General features: G+C 25.7%; 1 protein-coding gene across 1 annotated transcript in view; it reads right to left on the bottom strand.

Moving 5' to 3' along the window:
• The window catches only part of LOC142320938 (protein eva-1 homolog C-like), a 718303-nt gene that overhangs the window by 23978 nt on the left and 674661 nt on the right, over nucleotides 1-19664 (bottom strand). Inside the window, exon 5 of the mRNA XM_075358924.1 lies at nucleotides 11944-12093. Within this exon, the coding sequence (XP_075215039.1) occupies nucleotides 11944-12093 (150 nt within the window). The remainder of the gene's footprint in view (nucleotides 1-11943; nucleotides 12094-19664) is intronic.

The following is a 19664-nucleotide window of genomic DNA, read 5'->3' as shown; positions in this document are numbered from 1 at the left end:
TGTTAATAATTAGTTTATTTGCAATAATTTTAATTAGAAATTATTTGAGAGTAACATAATAATATAAATAATGTCATCGTATTCAAATTAATTAATTAATTAATCTTATTGTGGTAGAGATGAAATCAAATTGATAATTATTACATCAATTTTATGTAATAACTTTGTTATTAGTCGATAAATTTTCAAAAATAAGGTTTCAGTTTATATAAAATGCAAATTTTAACGTTTAGGTTCATATAAAACATTTTGATTGCACCAATGACTTCCGGGTTAAAAAAAAAGTTAAAAAATTAATATAGTCAAAATTTTAAAACGTCAAAACATATGTTACATCGTAATTTTTTGATTATTGGAGAAAGTAGGTATAAATATACCCACTAAATATTATAATTATTCCTCAAGCCGATCTTGACATAAAAATATTTCTTAAAAACTAAACAAAATGGTGAAAAGTCGGGTCTTTTTTTTACTTTCTTGTACGAAGTAAAGGAAGTATTGTGATCGCGAAAAATTTCGGTTTCCAGATTTTAACGGAGATATCCATTTTCACCATCTCTGAATCCATTTTGTCTAGCATCGACGTGACGTCTGTACGTACATATGTATGTACATACTAATGTATCATACATAATTTAAAAACGATTGGCCATAGAATGTTGAAATTTTGGATTTAGGACATTTAGATGTTATAACATCTAGATGTTATAACAGTCCTAAAAAACCAAGAATGTGTATAACTAGTTATACACATCCTCTTTTGATTACAATCGATTGAACCAAAAAAGCCCAAAATCCCACTAAAAAATTGGATTATGGACTTTTTCTTAACTGCAGTAATAAGCCCTCACTGAAAGCTTTTCAACAATGTATCATAAGTGGTACTTATTTTAATTGGTTCCAGATTTATAGACAAATAACATTTTTATTAATGAAATATTTGGATCTTAGGGGAAGGCACATCACAGGATAGAATCAGACTTCATCTCATTTATTTTATTTTGTTTTTTAATTTAAATATATTGATTTATTAATTAGCCTCTCATTGTAAACAAAATTTACGATGAATAATAATTCAACAAAAAAATATGAAAAAATATCAGATTTTTAATTTTTTTAATTTTTGTTCAGTTTGATATGTAGAATCTGAAAATTGAATAGCCAGGTTAATTTTTTTTTGTTATATTCTATATATAAGTAAATACTGAAATTTTGATCCATAAACACTATTACTAAGCTCAACTACACAGGCCAATAAATGAATAGAGCCATTTTTTAAAGAGTTTCAAACACAAAAGGAATAGGGTTGGTAGTTTAGTTAGCTTTCATGTAAATAAAGATAAAAAAAAAAAGAGTATAGAATATTGATATTTAGATTTTATAATATAAATAATTATTTGCTGCGATACTTTATGTATTTTTCTGCTTTTTATTGTTTATTTTTGAAGTATATATTGATGAAAAAGTAATAAAAAATTAAAAAAAAAAAAACAAATAAAATGAAAATATAACTATGAGTCTGCAAATCAATTTAATAACAATAATTGTTTGCTTTTTATACTACAATAATAGAATTCATACAATAATGTAAACTAATATCATTCATATTTCAGCTGCTCTGAAGTTACGTGAAGACAATATGCATATTTTTTATAAGTTTAGTAAATAATTTTCTTTTTCAAAGTATTTAAAAGATAGTGAATTATTAAATACAGAAATCTAAAAGTATAATTTTGATGAGGAACAATAATTAAACAAGTTTTGTTGTTTTGAAATAGAAAAACGATCCTTTATAATTTGGTAAGGATGTTTCTATTAAAACAATTATTTTCTTGAAGTTTTCTTTGCTGATGAAGTATCAGAAAATATTTGAAAGTTTTAAACCTAACATGTTATAGAAAAAATAAACTACTCAATTTTTGTGTTTTAAATACTTAAATGGTGAATTCAAATTTTAAAATTATAAACGTATTTTAAAAATAATATTAACACTTAGTTACACTAACAGTCAATAAGAATTGAAAATAAAATTGAATATGCAAAAACTGTCAAGCCTATATATTTCAGCATATGCAAAGATTTATTTAGTTAAAGTACATCTCTACAAAATGTTTTTAATTTAAATTTCTTTTATATTTTTTTATTTTAATTACATATGGAGTTATGAAATTTAACTCTTCTACATGAAATATTTTGATTTATGTGTTTTTATAATTCACTTACTTTTCTGCTTATTAATTCTTTATCAGAGAAAATTACCTAAATTTATCAGGTTTTATAAATTTTTATCGGGCTGCCAGAACAGAAATGTACGATAAGTTAACAGATTATAAAAGAGTAAGATTTCTTCCAAGACGGAGCAACATCAAACGGTTCTATGACAGAACAGTACTTGACATCACAGAACATGACAAAACAGAACACTGAAAAAAATAGAACAATGAAAGAACAGAACTATAAAGAAACAGAACTATGAAAAAACAGAACATATATTTACATTCGTCTAATTTCATTTGATTAAAGAAAATAAAGTATTTATTTACTTTTTGAATATTGAAGGGAATAATTAGGGAAATGCTTGTTCATGTAATTATAATTAAATTTTCTTATTGAAATTTATTTAGGGTTCCTGACAAAAAATATGTGTTTAAACAAAATAACGAACGCAAATAATAACAAATAAAGTACGTTTTATTTAATTATTTTGTATTCAGTCATTTATTTTTAAGCTATAATCGCAGAATAGGGGGAAGAAACAAAATGTTTATTATTCATTTTATTGTTTAATCATACCTACTGTTTAAGTAATGGAATAAAGCACTGGTTTTATTATAAATACAAATAGACTTTTTACTTATAAATCGAAAAACACTATGTTATAAATTTAAAATCAATTTAGAAACTTAAACACTTTTACCATCAATCATCAAAAGAATTTTTATAGGTTGAAAAAACTTAACTGTAAGTAAAATTACAAAATTTAAACACTATCAGGCACTAAAACACTCTTTAAAATGTTTGATTGATTTTTGAAAAGATAATACATAAATAAAATACATGTGACTTTTTAAAAATCTTATTAGAAAGATTACGGATTAATAATTCCACGAAACTATTACAAGGATTATAATGTGTTTTTCCAAGAAATGAAAATACCACCTGTGATCACATCACAGATTCTCAATTTGAATTTTTAAATTTTCATTTCGTCTTCATAACATAGTCAACAATAAGTCCGGCCAAGGAAAATCTACTTTGCATTTTTTAAATTTTTATACCGTCATATTCTGTTAACAATTTTGCATAATTAAAACCCACATTTATTTATTTATGTTATTTAATGACGTTTCGCGGATTTATTTAGCCACATCTTCAGATTTGTATATTTTAAGTTAGACCTTCGCGTTATAATAAAAAAAAAAAAACAATAATTTAAAAATAAACATCAAGAGATCAGGAATTATTACAAAAAATTCAGTAAATAGTTCCAGTAAGTAGCAAAAATGTTCAGTAAATACAACATTGGTTTATAAAAAAAATAATAAATATATAATAACAATCGTTAATTTATTAAATATTTAGTAAAAATTATGAAAGTTAGTGTTCGGTATTTTAATTTTGATGCAGTAAAAACTTAAATTATACAGTAAATGGAAATATTTTTTATAGAATAACGTTATCAGATTCAGTGAAATGATAGTACTGATTATATTTTAAGACATCAGACCATTAATTTAGTATTTATGCAAAACGACAAAGTAAAAATAATAATGGTTATTTGTTCTTCCCTATTCTGCCATTATGGGATAAACATTAATTGTTAAATACAAAATTCATAAATAAATTACTTTTCTATATAACAAATAGAAAATATAATATTACCTATATGTTCTCTATTTATACTTATGTTTTGTGTCAGGAATCCTAAATAAATTTCATTACAAAATTGAATTATATTTATATTACATGAATAAGTATTTCCCTAATTATTCCCTTCAATAGTCAAAAAATAAATACTGTACTTTCTTTAATCAACTGAAATTAGACGAATGCAAATATGATATGTTCTGTTTCTTCAGTGTTCTTTTTTTTCAGTGTTCTGTTTCTTCGTGTTTTGTCAAGTTCTGTTCTGTCCGGTCACGCATCAAATGATTCACCAAGATGCGTTCATGTGGTTTTTACAGAACACCAATTGTCATTGAAGCAGGTGGCCTCCGGGTTCTTCAAATTTGTATAGATGCGAGTTTTTCCTTTGGGGCTTCTTGAAGGATAGAGTTTTTGAACCAAATTCCAATACTCTGTACGAACTAAAGGAGAACATTCAACAATAAACCGACAGCATTGACAGCGTTTGGGTTGAATGACTCAATATAATCATACAAATATCCGTTGTAAAAATATGGTAAATAATTAAAGTTTTGTTAATGTAAATACGGAATATACATATTAAAAAACGGAAGCAATGATGTATTTGTTTCAAAGGTACGTATTTTGAAAATCAAATCGCTTGTATAACTGAAAGTGGGAAAAAATTCCACAGCATTTTATGATTTGCGTATAAGATACAATATAAATTCCTATCTAAAATCATTCTTGAATTTTATTACAAGACATAATATTTGTTGTGCACGATAACTGATATTACAATTTTTATTCAACAGAAGAATTAAATCTTATGCATGTGATGTAAGTTAGTTATTTCAGAAGTTGGTGAAGTAGTCCCAGTATCCTTGTCTATCTCCGCGTTTTATAAGTGGTGTAAATTGTTCATTATTTGTCTCGGATGTTATTTCTAATAAATCTATCCAGTAATTTATCTGTTTTTTAAAACATAAATAATATCTGTAGAAAAACAAAAAAAAAATGTATAAAAAAAATTTAAACATCTTTTTATAAATATCCATGAGTTCGTTGGTTGATAATAAAGCATTCCCGAACTTTATCTTCAACATTCAAATTTTTTTTTACCACAACTGAAAGAATTCTGATAACAGTCAAACACCAACACATCTATCCATAAAAATGTTTTTGAGAGTACTATGAATTATTATTACACCGGTAAGCTTTGCAGATAATTAAATGATTAGCTGAAATCAATTTTCACATTACCTTTGATTACTAAAAATGGCTCATTGACAATAACGATATCGCAGTTTAAATCAACCAAGATTTAAGATTGTCATATTTTTATAAACAGTCGTTAAAATATTTTGGGATACTGCACTCTATTCTTTCCAGTCTATTGTTTGGACTTTTTTCAGCAACCATTTCAGATATATTAATTCTGTTTATTTTATATTAATATTTTGACCTTCTACGTTATACCCGTTATACCATACGCACTTATTTACATTTTTATTCTTTCAGTGATTTAAAAAAAGTTATTTTAACGTTCAACAAAAAAGCTGAAAAATATTTTTTATTCAGTTTCTAACATATAAAAAGTGATTCACGAAGAATGTAACAAACTTTCAGGATTTATTCTTTTGATGAAAATAAATAAGAAAGTTTATATAAATATACTGTAGGTTCGGAAACCTTACGTTAGCAAGTGTCGGTTGGCGAAAGATTTCGGCCTGATTTCTGCGCCTTCGGTAAAATTAAACCGGACTAATTAAAAATAAAGCGGAAAATATAGTGATTTTATATGAAATATGACCTAAAAGATTGAGGAAAATAGGTTCCAAAACTGTATATTTAGTAATTTATTAATAATCTGGGATAAAATTCAAAAAATTGGGGTCGAAAAATATACTACTTTATGTTTGACGTAAAATAACTTTATTAAATGGGTATTTAGACACAAAAGTTTTAAATAAAAATTGCAAAAAATTTGATTCTGAGTAAATGACATGAAGTTAAAAAAAAGATGAAATTTTCGGTAAATAAGTGATAAAGGTTAATAATGTAATCTGACTTACATTCAAACTGTCTTGGGACATAAAAGTGGAGCCTCCTCTTCTTTACATCTGTTTGAATTAAATATTTTTTCCTCCTCGCTTTTCCTGAATCTCTTTAACAAATATTTCAACCCTCCATACGTCAAACGTTTTTGTAGAGAGTATTAAATTCTTTAAAGGATCCAATTCCATTCGCGAAACATTTCACATTTTGATCCAGTGCCTTTATTAAAGGTACTGACAACTTCAAAAAGCTTAATCTCAATCTTTCGAAAGAAGCAAAATGTTTCTTTGTTGTAATAGACCAGGGACAATTACCGATGCTCCCATTAGGATTTTTGGCTTTGTCTGTCGGACGTTCTTTATACGTTTAATTATTACAAGAGGCAGGTGAATGAGTTCTGGATGTTTATAGAGACATTCTTGAACAATTCTTAACATCCTCAAGAATGGGTTTTGCATCTCTTAGTTCTGAAGTTCACGATCTTGTGCTAATCTGTTTTGGATGATCCCTATGTGTTGTAGTTTTTTAATCATACAAACATCATAAGAATTACTATCAACAAACAACTTACGATTTACAAATAACAAAAACAAGATTGATTGTTAACATCGAAGGCAAAAAAACTGAAAGCGGATAAAATCATCTCAGTATCTTTGGTAAGATTTATATATACTTAACATTTTATAAGACTTCAATAATTTTAAAGAGGTAATTTCAAACTGTATTTTAACGTAAAAAACTGAAAATAGATTATTTTTAAGTTTTTTCATGAGCGACTCTTCTTCCTCTTTACAAGTTTGATTAGTGTGACCTTCGTGGTATGGTGGCCTTTCAGCTGTGATTTGAAGATCAGGAACCTACTTCAGGCTTAGCAGTTTTCATAAGTTGAAAAATTTCCACAATAAACTGGGAGGTTTCAGTGAATTTTATAGTGATGTCAACAATATGTCAACAATTTTATGTCAACAATACTTATTTTCTTAAACTGTTTTTCTTTATTTCCTGCAGTGTAGGTTCCTTCAGGCTAAGTTATACAGCACTGAAAACATAAATTAAAAAAAAAAAACGTAAAACAATTCTATAGTCGTTACTTTTGGCTTACGATTGTAGGCTAGATATAATAATCCACCAACATTACTGGTGTAATGTCTTATTAGCCAGCATACATGATTGATAATGCTACATCATCCTTTCCCATCATTCTACATCTTGTACAACAAGGAGGTAAGACCTATACATGGTGCTGAACTATGAGTAAGAGAATTGTATTCTCCTCCAAACGCAAGTCCATACTTAGATCTAAGATTTAAGTGGCTGTGATAAACTAACATTAAGTAAAGCTTTATTATGTAATAATAAAACCTGAATTATTTCTTGAATATAATGCCAATCATTCTACTCTGTCAAACTTATAAATTTATTGATGATAATATCTTAAGTTGACTGTGTGTATTACATTTCTTTTTAACTGAAACGATTTTTATACATGATTCTATCTTTTAAACATTGTGTTATTAGTCCGTGATAAAATTTTTATTCTTTGATAATTTCTCAACCAAAATATATTAATGTTATAGTTTCTATTACACGCACAAAAAATATTTTAAAATTCTGTTTAAAAAACGAAATGTTCTTAGTAAAACTTTTAGTAAAATTCTATGATTCAATCTCTTTCTACTCATGCTTCCTTTGAGCTTGAAATGTATTAGCGAAGCATATCGTTTAATTATTTATTGTTTGAGTAGGAAATTTTTTTGTATATTTAAACTAATATATCAATTTTAGAGTATTTGATCAAGATCAAAATTGAAGCTATCTTATACCTTAAAACATTGTTTTAATTTACCAGTATATTCAAAGAAAAAATTTTTTAAAAAGGTAAATTGTACTAAAATATATACATATATACATTTTATTCCGCCCTTACAGTATTCATTCGGAAATGTTTTTGAAGAAAATAATACAAAAAATTTCGTAAATTATCCTTGTTGATATTTTAACATTTTTTTCGTAGTTAAACAATTGAGATGCAAAGCTTTTGTGGTACATTAAAGTGTGCATATATAGGTCTCAAAAGTAAGTTGAAATTTCCATATTTCATATCCTTCAATAAACTATAGACATTATTTATAATAAAGACAAGATTTTAATCAATACTTATTAATCACATTTCTTCCGTAAATGTAATTATTTTTACACAGTAGATTTTATTCATATGTTATTAATGAATTTATAAAACTACAATTATGTATTTCGTAAGTGCCATTGTTATGAATGAGTTACATTTTTAGATATAATTTTATTCATTATATTTGTAAATAACTTTAATTATGATATTACATTAATTTGTCAGTAATCGCAAGTTATTTTGTAATTGTATTAAAATTAATATTTACGATCTTATAATTAAGTGTTATTAAAAGAAACTGCTGATAATTAAAAATTGAAAAAAGGAATTTATTTTCTTTTAAGAAAAACAATAATGTAATTATGGTTACGTTAAAGAAAAGCAATAAATTTTTTAAATAGGCTATTTCCTTGTTATCTAAAAAATTCTGTTCTGTTTATTTTTAAACCGACTATAGTTTGTCACGACATTATAAGTTAAGATAAAAGCTATTATTTATTTTTTACTTTTTTTTTTTTTAATAAAACTGGGTTTCTAAAGAAATAAAGAAAAAAAGATAAATATTTTCAAATAAATATCTTAGATTTAAGGAAAGAATAATTAAAAATATTCTATACAGTCCAGGAATGATTGTTCAGTATATTTCTAAAAAGAAACTTTACAATTCAAAGCTGAAATTTTCATTTATATAAAATAAAACAACCTTGAGTGATTGTTTTAAATGTTTTTAATTAAAATAAAATTGTACACAAATTTACTTATATTAAAATACTCATTAACAATATTAATAGTAATTAATATTAATAAAAATTATAAAATAAGAAACTACTCATCTATTTCCAAAAACAATATATTTTATAGTTACAAAAAATAAACCTCAAATTATCAGAAAAATAATGTTTTAATTTGAAAATTTAGCCTTTAAATATAATAAAATAAGAATTAAGAAGGTATTATTAAAATTTCTTCTTTAAATATTCATAATTCATTATTTCTTTCGAGAGGTAATTACTTTATCAACAGATGAATTCTAATTTAAAAACAAATAAATCTATATTTTTTCAAATATAATAAGAGACGAAAAAAGCAAGATGTGACGAGGAAAACTTCATCAATGCTTTCCAATTTGTTTATAGAATAAGTAGGAACTAAAAGCAAAGCTGTCAACAAAGTTGTAAACTTTCCAGGTATTGATTATTTGTTCTTACATAGTGTAAAAATAATGATACGTAAAATATTTATATAAGATTTTTTTTTGGGTACGGGTATTTTATGATGAAGTTTTATTGTAAAATTATCATTATTGTTTAAGAAAAAACCAAAAAAATTTCAAAAGTTAAAAAAAAATCTGTATTTTTTATTATTTGTACTCCCCCTTCAAGATTAACATCTAAGAAACGTTTTCAATTTTCTATGTTTACTGTGTTAAATGGAAAAAAATTAAAAAGATTCTACAGAAAAATTTACAACCAAAAGAAGTTACTTACGATTTCTGTTTTGGGGGAGAGGTGAATTATGATGAAATCTCATAGTAACATTATTATTAAAAGTTTACATAAAAAAAGTTTTAAAAAATTTAAGAAATTAATATATTAAAATTTCATCAGATCTCCCATCCCCAGTATTGCCCCCACAATTCCATTTTTTATTGGGTCACTTGCACTACTATAGGTAGAAAAGGGTAAAGAAAAAGGAAGTTGGTTAAAAAATATGCAATAAATAAAAAATTAGCTTTCTTCGATTTTTTAGGAAGAGGAAAATTTCAAGCCAAATTTTTTTTTTAAATGGTAAGATAAGCTTTTACACATGTGCTGAGCTTAATATAGACGAAGTTTATGTTTACAACCATTAGAGAAAAGACCCCAAAAAACTATCTACCCTCCCCCCTTGATGATATTAACCCCAAAATTTTACCAATTTACTTCATATTCACTAATCTTTGTACAAAATCGGTTTATCAAGCCAAAAGTTATTAAGCTTCACACTGTTAACACACATACATACATATAAATTATTTGTATGTACATATGAACATTACAACCCCCCCCCCCCCCACTTTTTTGGGATCCTTGGTCATGAAACGTTGACAAATGCAAAAAATCTATACCCCATTTTTTGACTAATTACCATACTTTCCTTCTTGCAGCATAGTTCTAGAGCTATGATGCCAGGAAAGTAACAAAATAGGGATATCTGTATTCATTTGATAAAACTGATTCATTAATCTCTTGCATTTAGTTAAATCTGAATCACTAAATTAAATGACTATAAGAAGACATGTTTTTTCTTTATATTTTTGAAATAACTTTTCAATCAAAACCAATCTGATGAGGCAGTAATAGTTATGAAAATGCTTTTCAAGGGAAGAAATGAAATTAGTTAATATGAATTAAAATAATTAAGTAAGTTGAAGAGAATGGATAAATTAATATTAATAAATGCTTGAAAAGAAATATAGTACAGACAGTTATTAAATTGTGTATATACTTTTAATAACCTGGATATGTCTGATTATTTTGTCTTTATTCCAAAAGACATGGTAAAGTGAGTACAGTATTATTCACTGATAAACTATCCCACAAAATTCTGAGAAACTTTCTCTTATGTAAACAGTAAATACTAGGAAACTCCCTTGGAGTTTAATAAAATATCATGAAAGCGTATTAATTCAGCTTCCTTAATTCTTACTAGTTGTATAAAGATAATTTTGAGTCTAAAATTATATTAATTAAATACTTCAAGATTTTAGAAAAATAAGTTTTAATTGTGTTAGGAGTATATCTGGTAATTACATATAACACAAGTTTGCAAGTGCAACTAAAAGAATGACATTTTATTAATATGGGAATTTGTTTTTTGTTGAATGTGTGTAATTTATCATCCTTTTCATGGAGTAATGGCAATCATAGTTGTATATTTAGTGATGATAAAAATGATTTAATAGTTGTACTAAAAATGATCAAACCTGTAATCAGTTTAGCTATGATTAATTTTTATTATTGATGACAAATTATTATTCCAGTGGTGAAGAGGTGGGGAATTTTCACTCTGAATATTACATCAGATGAACAAAACTGGAATTTTTGAAAAATAATCTTTTATAAATGTATTAACTTTATAGATGTGTTAACCTTTATTGGTTAACTGTTGGGAAAGACTTACATAAAATGCCTTTACAAATCACGTATTGGGAATCATCTACAATCAAATAAAACTACAAGGATTTCATTATTCAGCATATTATTTAAAAAATTATAAAACTATGCGTGTGATAGAACTGCAGAAGAAAACAATAAAAAGGTAGAAAGATTTCAAAAAAATAAAAAACATCAATTTAAAGATTATTATTAAATTTAATCTAAAACCATCAGCTGCAAAAATAATTTACAGTTTTCTAGGAGTGTGTTAGAATTTATTCAATATTTTATTTGTAACTATTTTCCTAGACAGCTTAATAATATTATTTTGTTTCAAATAGTTTTTGTTTCAAATAGTAGTTTGAAACAAATAATTGTTTCAAAAACACATATGAATATAATTTTTATATTGTCTATTTCCCTTTGAGAGAGAGAATACTTGCAATATTTCTTCATTTCTCTTTCGTTTTCCACAAAAAAAATTAAAATAACTAAATTATTAAAAATAAAATCAATCGCCTTAAACACAACCCACAACATCAAATTTAATTATAATGGAATAAACTATTCCTGAGATACAAGGCCAAACTAAAGCCCGTAAACACATACATGAATAAATAATGTTTTTACCAAATTTTGGTATTTATGGCCACTGGGAATCTTAAAACAAAAAAAAAAATACATATATTTGAAGTAATCATTTACAAACTTTTGTAAGAATGAAATGTGTACTAAAAAGATCTCAATCTATTAGTAAAAATTGTATCGACTTACATTCTTCTCTCACACCTTGAGGTTGAGGACACCGTATGCTTTCGTACTCTGTTCGCCCATAACTAGCAGAATAGATAGCTAATCTTGAGTTTGGGTTACATTGTAGTTGAAGAACTTCATTTTCACAAACAACTTTTCCACGAAACTCATCTGTAACATAAAAAGAATAAGTGAATTAATACTGGTGATAGAAATTATGTTATAGTAATGTAATTAATATTTTTAATATATGTTTATTACTTTGCTGACTTAAAAAACTTAGATTCTAAATTTAGAAAAGTTCATGCAAAATTTAATAAATATTTTTGCAGATTTTGGTCTATTACCGGGATAATAAATATTATGTTTACTTTATAAAAATTCTTGGGAAAAGCCTTTTAAGTTTTAATTTTTGTCGTTTATGGGAAAACCTCCCTGACAAATTTCTTCAAACCCAATAGATTTCAGAAAAAGTTTGGTTTCATTTAGAAAAAAAAAAATTACCTAATATTACTGTCAACAACAGAAAAAATCTGTTATGGATTTCACCGCCTCCTTGTGAATTGTTGATAAAATTGATTTATGAAACGCAATTCTTTTTAAAGGAAAAAGTTATTTTCTTGAAAAAAAGTGTTTAAGTAGTATATTCTGCTACTTAACATAATTCACAAATAATTTTGTATAGTACTGTAATAAAATTCATTTAAATGTCTTAATCATTTTAATGAAAAATCTTGATAGACTAAAAATATTTTTCTTTTTGTTTGGTGTTTAATCAATCCGAGAATATTATAAATAAATATGCTTTAGCGTTACTTTTACTAACTTTTTATCAATAAAAACCAAAACGCTGTTAATGGCTGCTGTAGGCAACAGGTAGATTGAATTAGCTACTTTATTTAAAAGCAGTTTTGATTAAATTTGCCTTCAGCGATTTCATTATATTTTAACGTTTATTATTTTTTATTTAAGAACATGCAAAACATAGAGTGAAGAGAGATAACAGTTTTATTAATTTTTTATTTGCTTATTATTTATTTATTTTGTAATCCCAATTAGTAACTTTTTTTAATGATTAGTAAAATATTCCAGAAATCTCCAGACTTCTAACGTAGCTTTTTTGATTTGCGATCTCCATAAGCAGCTGCGTCTCTTGTTCGTATAATGGATCACCAGGCCAGGATGTGCAGTAAATTGAGATCTACCGATAGAATAGTGGCCGGGGATTGTATTGAAGGACTCTTAAATTAAAATATAACTTGTCCGGCTCGAACTACTAAGTCTCGCACCGGAAGGCTGGCACTAATCATCTGCACTACAATGACATAGAAAATGTTAATAAACCTATTTTACACAACTAAGATATGAGTTATATACATATTATCTAACCGGTTTGATAAAATTATAAATTGATTGCAAATAAAAGAACTGAAAAGAAAGTAACCGGGTCTTTATTTTAAATGTACATCGACTATATCACGATGTTCTCACGGGACTTTCATTATCTATTTTACACGTGGAAATAATGCAAAAAATGTACTGACACCTGCACTGCGCTGATCTGCATCGATAATAATTTCATCAATAACAGCGTCGTGTTAGACAGTTCGTTTGCAGCTGGTAAAAGTACTATGTGGTGAACCTGTTTCCCGAAGATTGCGAAAAGTCGTGCTAATTGTTTTGCGATCGGGAATCCTGCAATTCGGAAAAAGTATTCCTTATTCTACTGCAGCAGCTGTAACATTACCAATACACACACCCAAATTGAGTACCATATCAACGTATTCCTCTATTGTAAGTAAGTACGGCATTAGTTCAATCACGTTCCAATTAAAATCCACAGAAAACCTTCGCAAAACGACAACACAGTTCACAGTACCCGATATATTAATGTACTTTACAAAATTACATATGAATAATGAATAAAAATGATATGAATGATTTTTCAAATATTTAATTGTATTTCTGTCATTAATAAAATAATTATTATCTAAGTAATTTCTATTTATTTATTGTTATTTTACAGCTGTGTAATTTCCAGTTTGTTTTTTTTTAAATTTTTTATCAGGAATTTTTTACAATAGATCTTATTTTTACAAATTTGGCTTTTGTTTACATTAAATAAGTACTTTTCTGAGAAATGTTGTGATGTAATTTTATTAAATAAAATTCCAATTTTTCTAATCTTTCTTTATTTTATTCAACTTATCTTACACCATTTTATTCAGAATAAAATTCTGTTTAAAAGTTTTATGTGTTTATTACCTATTTTATTCGATTTTTCAGATCAAAAGCCATAAGAAATCACTAATTTTGTTTCTTAATTAACATTCTAAAATTTTCAGTACGACCTCATTTTATCGGGGTAGCTGAAATTCGAGCGAAATCTTTCACTAGCCGTAACTCGCAAACGAAACATTTTAGGATTGTGTTCTTATGAACTTTTTCCATTATTATCACGAGTAGAATAGATTGTGAAAGTCCCGGGAGAACTTCGTAATACACTCAATATACAATAATTATTTGTATGCGTAATCTATGTATGTTGAAAGCAATAACCAACCTATGTCAGAATGCAGGCGACGAGATACTGATGCATGAATTACTTTAGAGAATGGCGTAGTCATTACTTAGAATAGCAAGCAAACTACTCTAGGCTTATTAGTGAAAGTAAGATCTTAACTGTTTTTCAGTTGGTTACAAGTCAAACGTTCGACTGGATATCTGCTTGCTAGGTCCTCCATATGGTGCTCTTCAAGCAAAATTCTTTCTCTAATCACCATCAGTTGTTAACTGGTTATATTATATACACAATTATTTTCATAAACAACAATACTGAATAATATCACTTACATTTCAGGCATATTACTCATGTCACAAAAGCGATATATAGTAAGACAAATATATTGCTTTAAAGATTGCGACAAAACGATTAAAACAATATATATATATATATATATATATATATATATATATCACATATGTAGGTGCATTAAAAGCGGACTCGACTCGGTAGAGAGCGGAGTAAAGCGGTATTACATACCATGGTGGATTCAGCTTTGATTACTTCATTCTAAATATCAAACATCAGAGAAATTAATAAGTGGCCTGAAATTGTATTTTATTTAAAAATTCAACTAAAAGTATTGGTGACCAATGCAATTTGTTTTTCTGAATTATTCTAATTTTCATCATTTATTTTTAGATTTTAAATATTTCTGTTAATTTTTATAATGCTGTAAAAAATGTCCAGAACCCATTTATTTTTGTTGTGATTTTTCTCTTACATTCACTTTTCTCTTTACAACACACAAACAATATGCGAATAACTAGGCAGCAAAACCATTAAGTTCACCCAAATTTCAGTTCAAAATTTTTAATTATAATTCGCTATTTCATAATTCCGAATCCTTTGATCGGTACCTCATTTTATTAGACGATTGAAGTTTGTGACTTAGGTTCAGGATATTGGTAAAGTCAATTGGAGATATCGATTTTACATTAACAATTTTTTTTTTGTTAAAACAAATGCTGTACTGTATACTCTACACACTTATTCTTACACTACATACTCACCTTCTGACACCTACACAATAAAAAACCCAACCGTACACACACACACACACACACATGCGCGCACTCATGACCATTTACTACATTTACTTTTGTTTGTTCAACTGTGTAATCCTTCTCTAAAGTACTTTTAATGTGGAAAATATTAAATAAATTTAATTTTTAAAACTTAAATTTTCAAATGTTGTTTTTAAGCCTATATATTGTTTAAAAATCTGTTAATTTATAACTATTGTTTTTTATTATCTCCTCTATTTTAATTTATTTCTACTATCTTCAGTTTTCCTGGTATTGATTTCAACAAGAAAAAATGTAACTATAAAATATTTACTTATAAAATCAATATTAATATTATAATAATGATATTGCAACCTTTTAAACTCTGGAATATAATTTCAGAAATTTATTGAATGTAACTTAGCTTATTATAAAATTAAACTTTAATACTTTTATATTAAAATTAAAGTGCAATCGAAAATTTTATCTTGTTCTTCTTATACCTTTAGTTTCTGACAAAGAAAGAAGTATTATTTGTGCTAAATTCTTTAAGCATTATATTGAATTAATTAATGAAGCTGTAACGCAAATACTGCACGTGATTCTAATGTAATTAAATAATCCATTTATAAATATTCGGAATTATTGATGAATATTCAATATTATATTGTTTAAATAAATGAATTTTGATTCTAAAAAAAACTCATCATGATTAAAACATTCTGTATTTGCTGAAGATACACACCTTATTTACATTTTTACAAGTTGAACCAATTAAATCAACCATTTCTTTGGTTTTTATTATTTATGTAATCTCTTCATATTTTTAATTTCAGTGTGTACAAAAATCTATTTTGAACTAAACAAAAAATAAAACGATTGAATATTTATCTTGAATTCATGTCAATTATTCTTCTAATCAAATGTAAGGGACTAGGAGAATAATAAAATCTATTTCTTTTGTTTTTATTGTTTTTAAAACCTTTAAAAAAAAAACAAAAAAAAAAACGGAGGTTCTCAGTTCATTTTGTAACTTTATTTATTTATATTCCAGTCATACTCTTTAGCAAAAGGGATTACATTACATGCAATGATTATTTTTATTTTGTACAGATTGTTACTCTTCTGTTTCTACTGGAATTTCTGCATATTTTTTTAGATAACGTTTTTTTTTTAAATATATGTGTCTTAGATACTTTTATAACTTCATCATTAATTACTATTGTATTATTATAGCATAAAGATATGTAGCCAAATACAGATTGATTCTCGAAGAATGTAACAAACTTTCAGGACGTTCTACTGATAAAAGATAAAAAAAAAGTTCATTAAAACAGGTGTATGAACATATGTTTCGAAAAGCTTCTTTAAAGAATGTCAAAACATTTTGCTCTGATTTCTGCACTTCGGTAAAATTATGCCGGATTGTAATTCTTATGTCCCAAATTAAGGGGAAAATTTAGTGGCTTTATACAAAATATGACCTATAAAATTGAGAAAAATAGGCACAAAAACTATACTTTTAATAGTATGAGTAAAATTTCAGCTAAAACCAATGAAGAATAAAATTAACATTAACATTAACGTTATTATTATGTCTAGGGAGAAAAAAAAATGGTTAAAAAATATGCAGTAAAAAAAATACAGTTTTCAATTTTTAGGAAAAGGAGGCATTTTGAGGTAAAATTTGTTTAAAAATATTAAGATTTGTATGAACGCATGTAATGAGATTAATATAATGCGTTTATGAACAAAATTTCGAGAAAATCCCCAAAAATCTATCTACCCCCATTTTCTTTTGTTGAGTTTCTAGGTCATGAAACGTTGAAAAATGAAAACAAAACCCATACTCGATTTTTTGAATGATTACCATACTTTTCATCTTGAAGCGTAGCTCTAAAGCTACTATACAGAAAAATAATAAATACACCCAGATATATTCATTCATATATACACAGAATTTTTTAATTATTGGGGTTAGAAAATTGTAAGAGCAGATTCAATCATATAAACGAAAGAAAAAAGAAATTAATCATTTTTCTCATTTGTTTTCAATTTTTATAAACAATTAAAATTCAGCCAGTTACATGTACATGTGGCACAATGTATTATGTACAAGGCTTTTTTACAATAGAATATTTTAAGTTATAATATATATATCTATCAAATTATTATGTAATATTATAGTACATAATTATATTATATATATATATATATATATATATATATATATATATATATATATATATATATATAATATAATCAATGTTTCTGTAAATTTCATACAACTAAGTTACTAGTACAACAATTTTTTTTTGCTTTAAAGGGATTTTTTTTTTTTTTTGAAAGATACTGTACCAATTTATTACATTACTATCTCAAAGGTAATGACGTAAAAAGCCAAGGTAAATAACAGTTTAGCTACCTCTGTTTAAAGGCTGTATTATAAATCATGAAGTACCTGTAATAAAGTTATTGGTGGAATATCTGCGAAAGAAGCAGAAAGATTTAATTTTATTTACAAACTTGTTTTTAAATTGATACAATAATTTACTATTTCTTCAACAACGCCAACGTATGTTGTGGGATAGGTAAAAGACTACAGATGAAAACAGAAAATTGTATCGATAAAATCATCTGAATTTCATGAAAGAAGAGATTACACATTAAATATTTAAAAGCAGGAGAAAAAACAAGGTAAGATGAAGTTATTACTTATGGAGCAGGACTGTCCTACCTAGTTGAAATAAGAAAAGTAAACTTTTAGAAGTATAGTTTCCAGTCAGTTTTATTTTTACCCGGTTTATCACGCAAGACAAATAAGAACAATGATAGCTTTATCATAATTTCTCTAAGTGTTCATATTTTCAGGTGTAATGTAATTATAACAAGTAATTTATCTGTTATAGATTGAAGCTAATTTAATTTTTCCAGTGTTTAAAATTTTATAAATCATAAAAAATAAACGGGTTTTTTTGCCTATATAAAACTTAAATAAATTTTATGCAACTCTTCCTCTTATAAATCATAAGATTGAATTTATCTTCCATTAGACAATAATTTTTAAGAAGATAGGTTGATTAGTTTTAAAGATACTGACTTTTTTCTTAAGTAGTAATTTTTTTAAAACGAAATCGTATATTAGGGGAACACATGAAAATATGTTCTTAGTTTAGTATACTATAGATTACATTCAAATATATAACACAATGATCACAAAAAAGTTATGATAAAATCATTATAATTGTAAATTATTTAGGGTCTGAAAAAAGTATACTGTCTTCTAAAAACATAAACTCTACAATAGTTTTTCTTCTATTATATATAAAATAATACAGGAAAAGTAAAAGTGATAAGAAGGAAAATAAATCTTTTATTTTATTACCTAAATTTTCTTGATATGTAAATCAGTTTAATATAAAGCCAATTAATAAATTCAACTCTTGATGAAAACTATTACATTTCTATAAGTTGTTATTTGATAATAATAAGAAAGGATAAAGTAACTTTCAATAACAAAAGCAATTTAACTTTAATGTTAGCAAAGAGTATTGTATTACAATCTTCTGTTACTACTAATGCATTCTATTAAACATATTGCTATGACGTAGCTTTATTGTCTTGATTTGAAACAGAGGTTTTCTACCGCACGTCTTATGTTACAAACTAATCCTTTATTAACTCTGAAGGTTTTACACCTTCATTAATCAACTCTCTGCTAACTTTAAAATATTATGTTATTGATTATAGCTATTTTGATAATTATTAAATAATATTAAAGTAAATAAAATAATTCAGTAAATAAATACTAAATACCTTTAAATTTTGATAAAAAATTGTTATCATGGATATTTAATGATAATTTAAATGAACTACCAAGAAAATTCTGGAAGCGAGATTTTTTAATTTATCTGCAGGAGGATTTTACCCCCTACGTACTACATATGAAGATTATTGTAAATTTTCATATGTTAATTATTTTCCTTGAATTTTTTTTAATAATATTTAAAAATTATTATAGTATGTTTAATGACTTACTTTCAAAGTATGTGAAAATTTTACTTATATTGCTTTTTTAAGATTTTATTACTTGATCTCATTCAAAGAAGTTGCTAAAGACACTGTTAAATTAAAATGGTCCAAAACCCATTTAATTTAGATTAAATGATACT

This window comes from Lycorma delicatula, chromosome 3 (assembly GCF_047948215.1).
Source record: "Lycorma delicatula isolate Av1 chromosome 3, ASM4794821v1, whole genome shotgun sequence".
Classification (NCBI taxonomy): Eukaryota; Metazoa; Arthropoda; class Insecta; order Hemiptera; family Fulgoridae; genus Lycorma; species Lycorma delicatula.
Note: the sequence above shows the minus strand (reverse complement) of the source record. Positions and strands in the feature narration are given on the sequence as shown.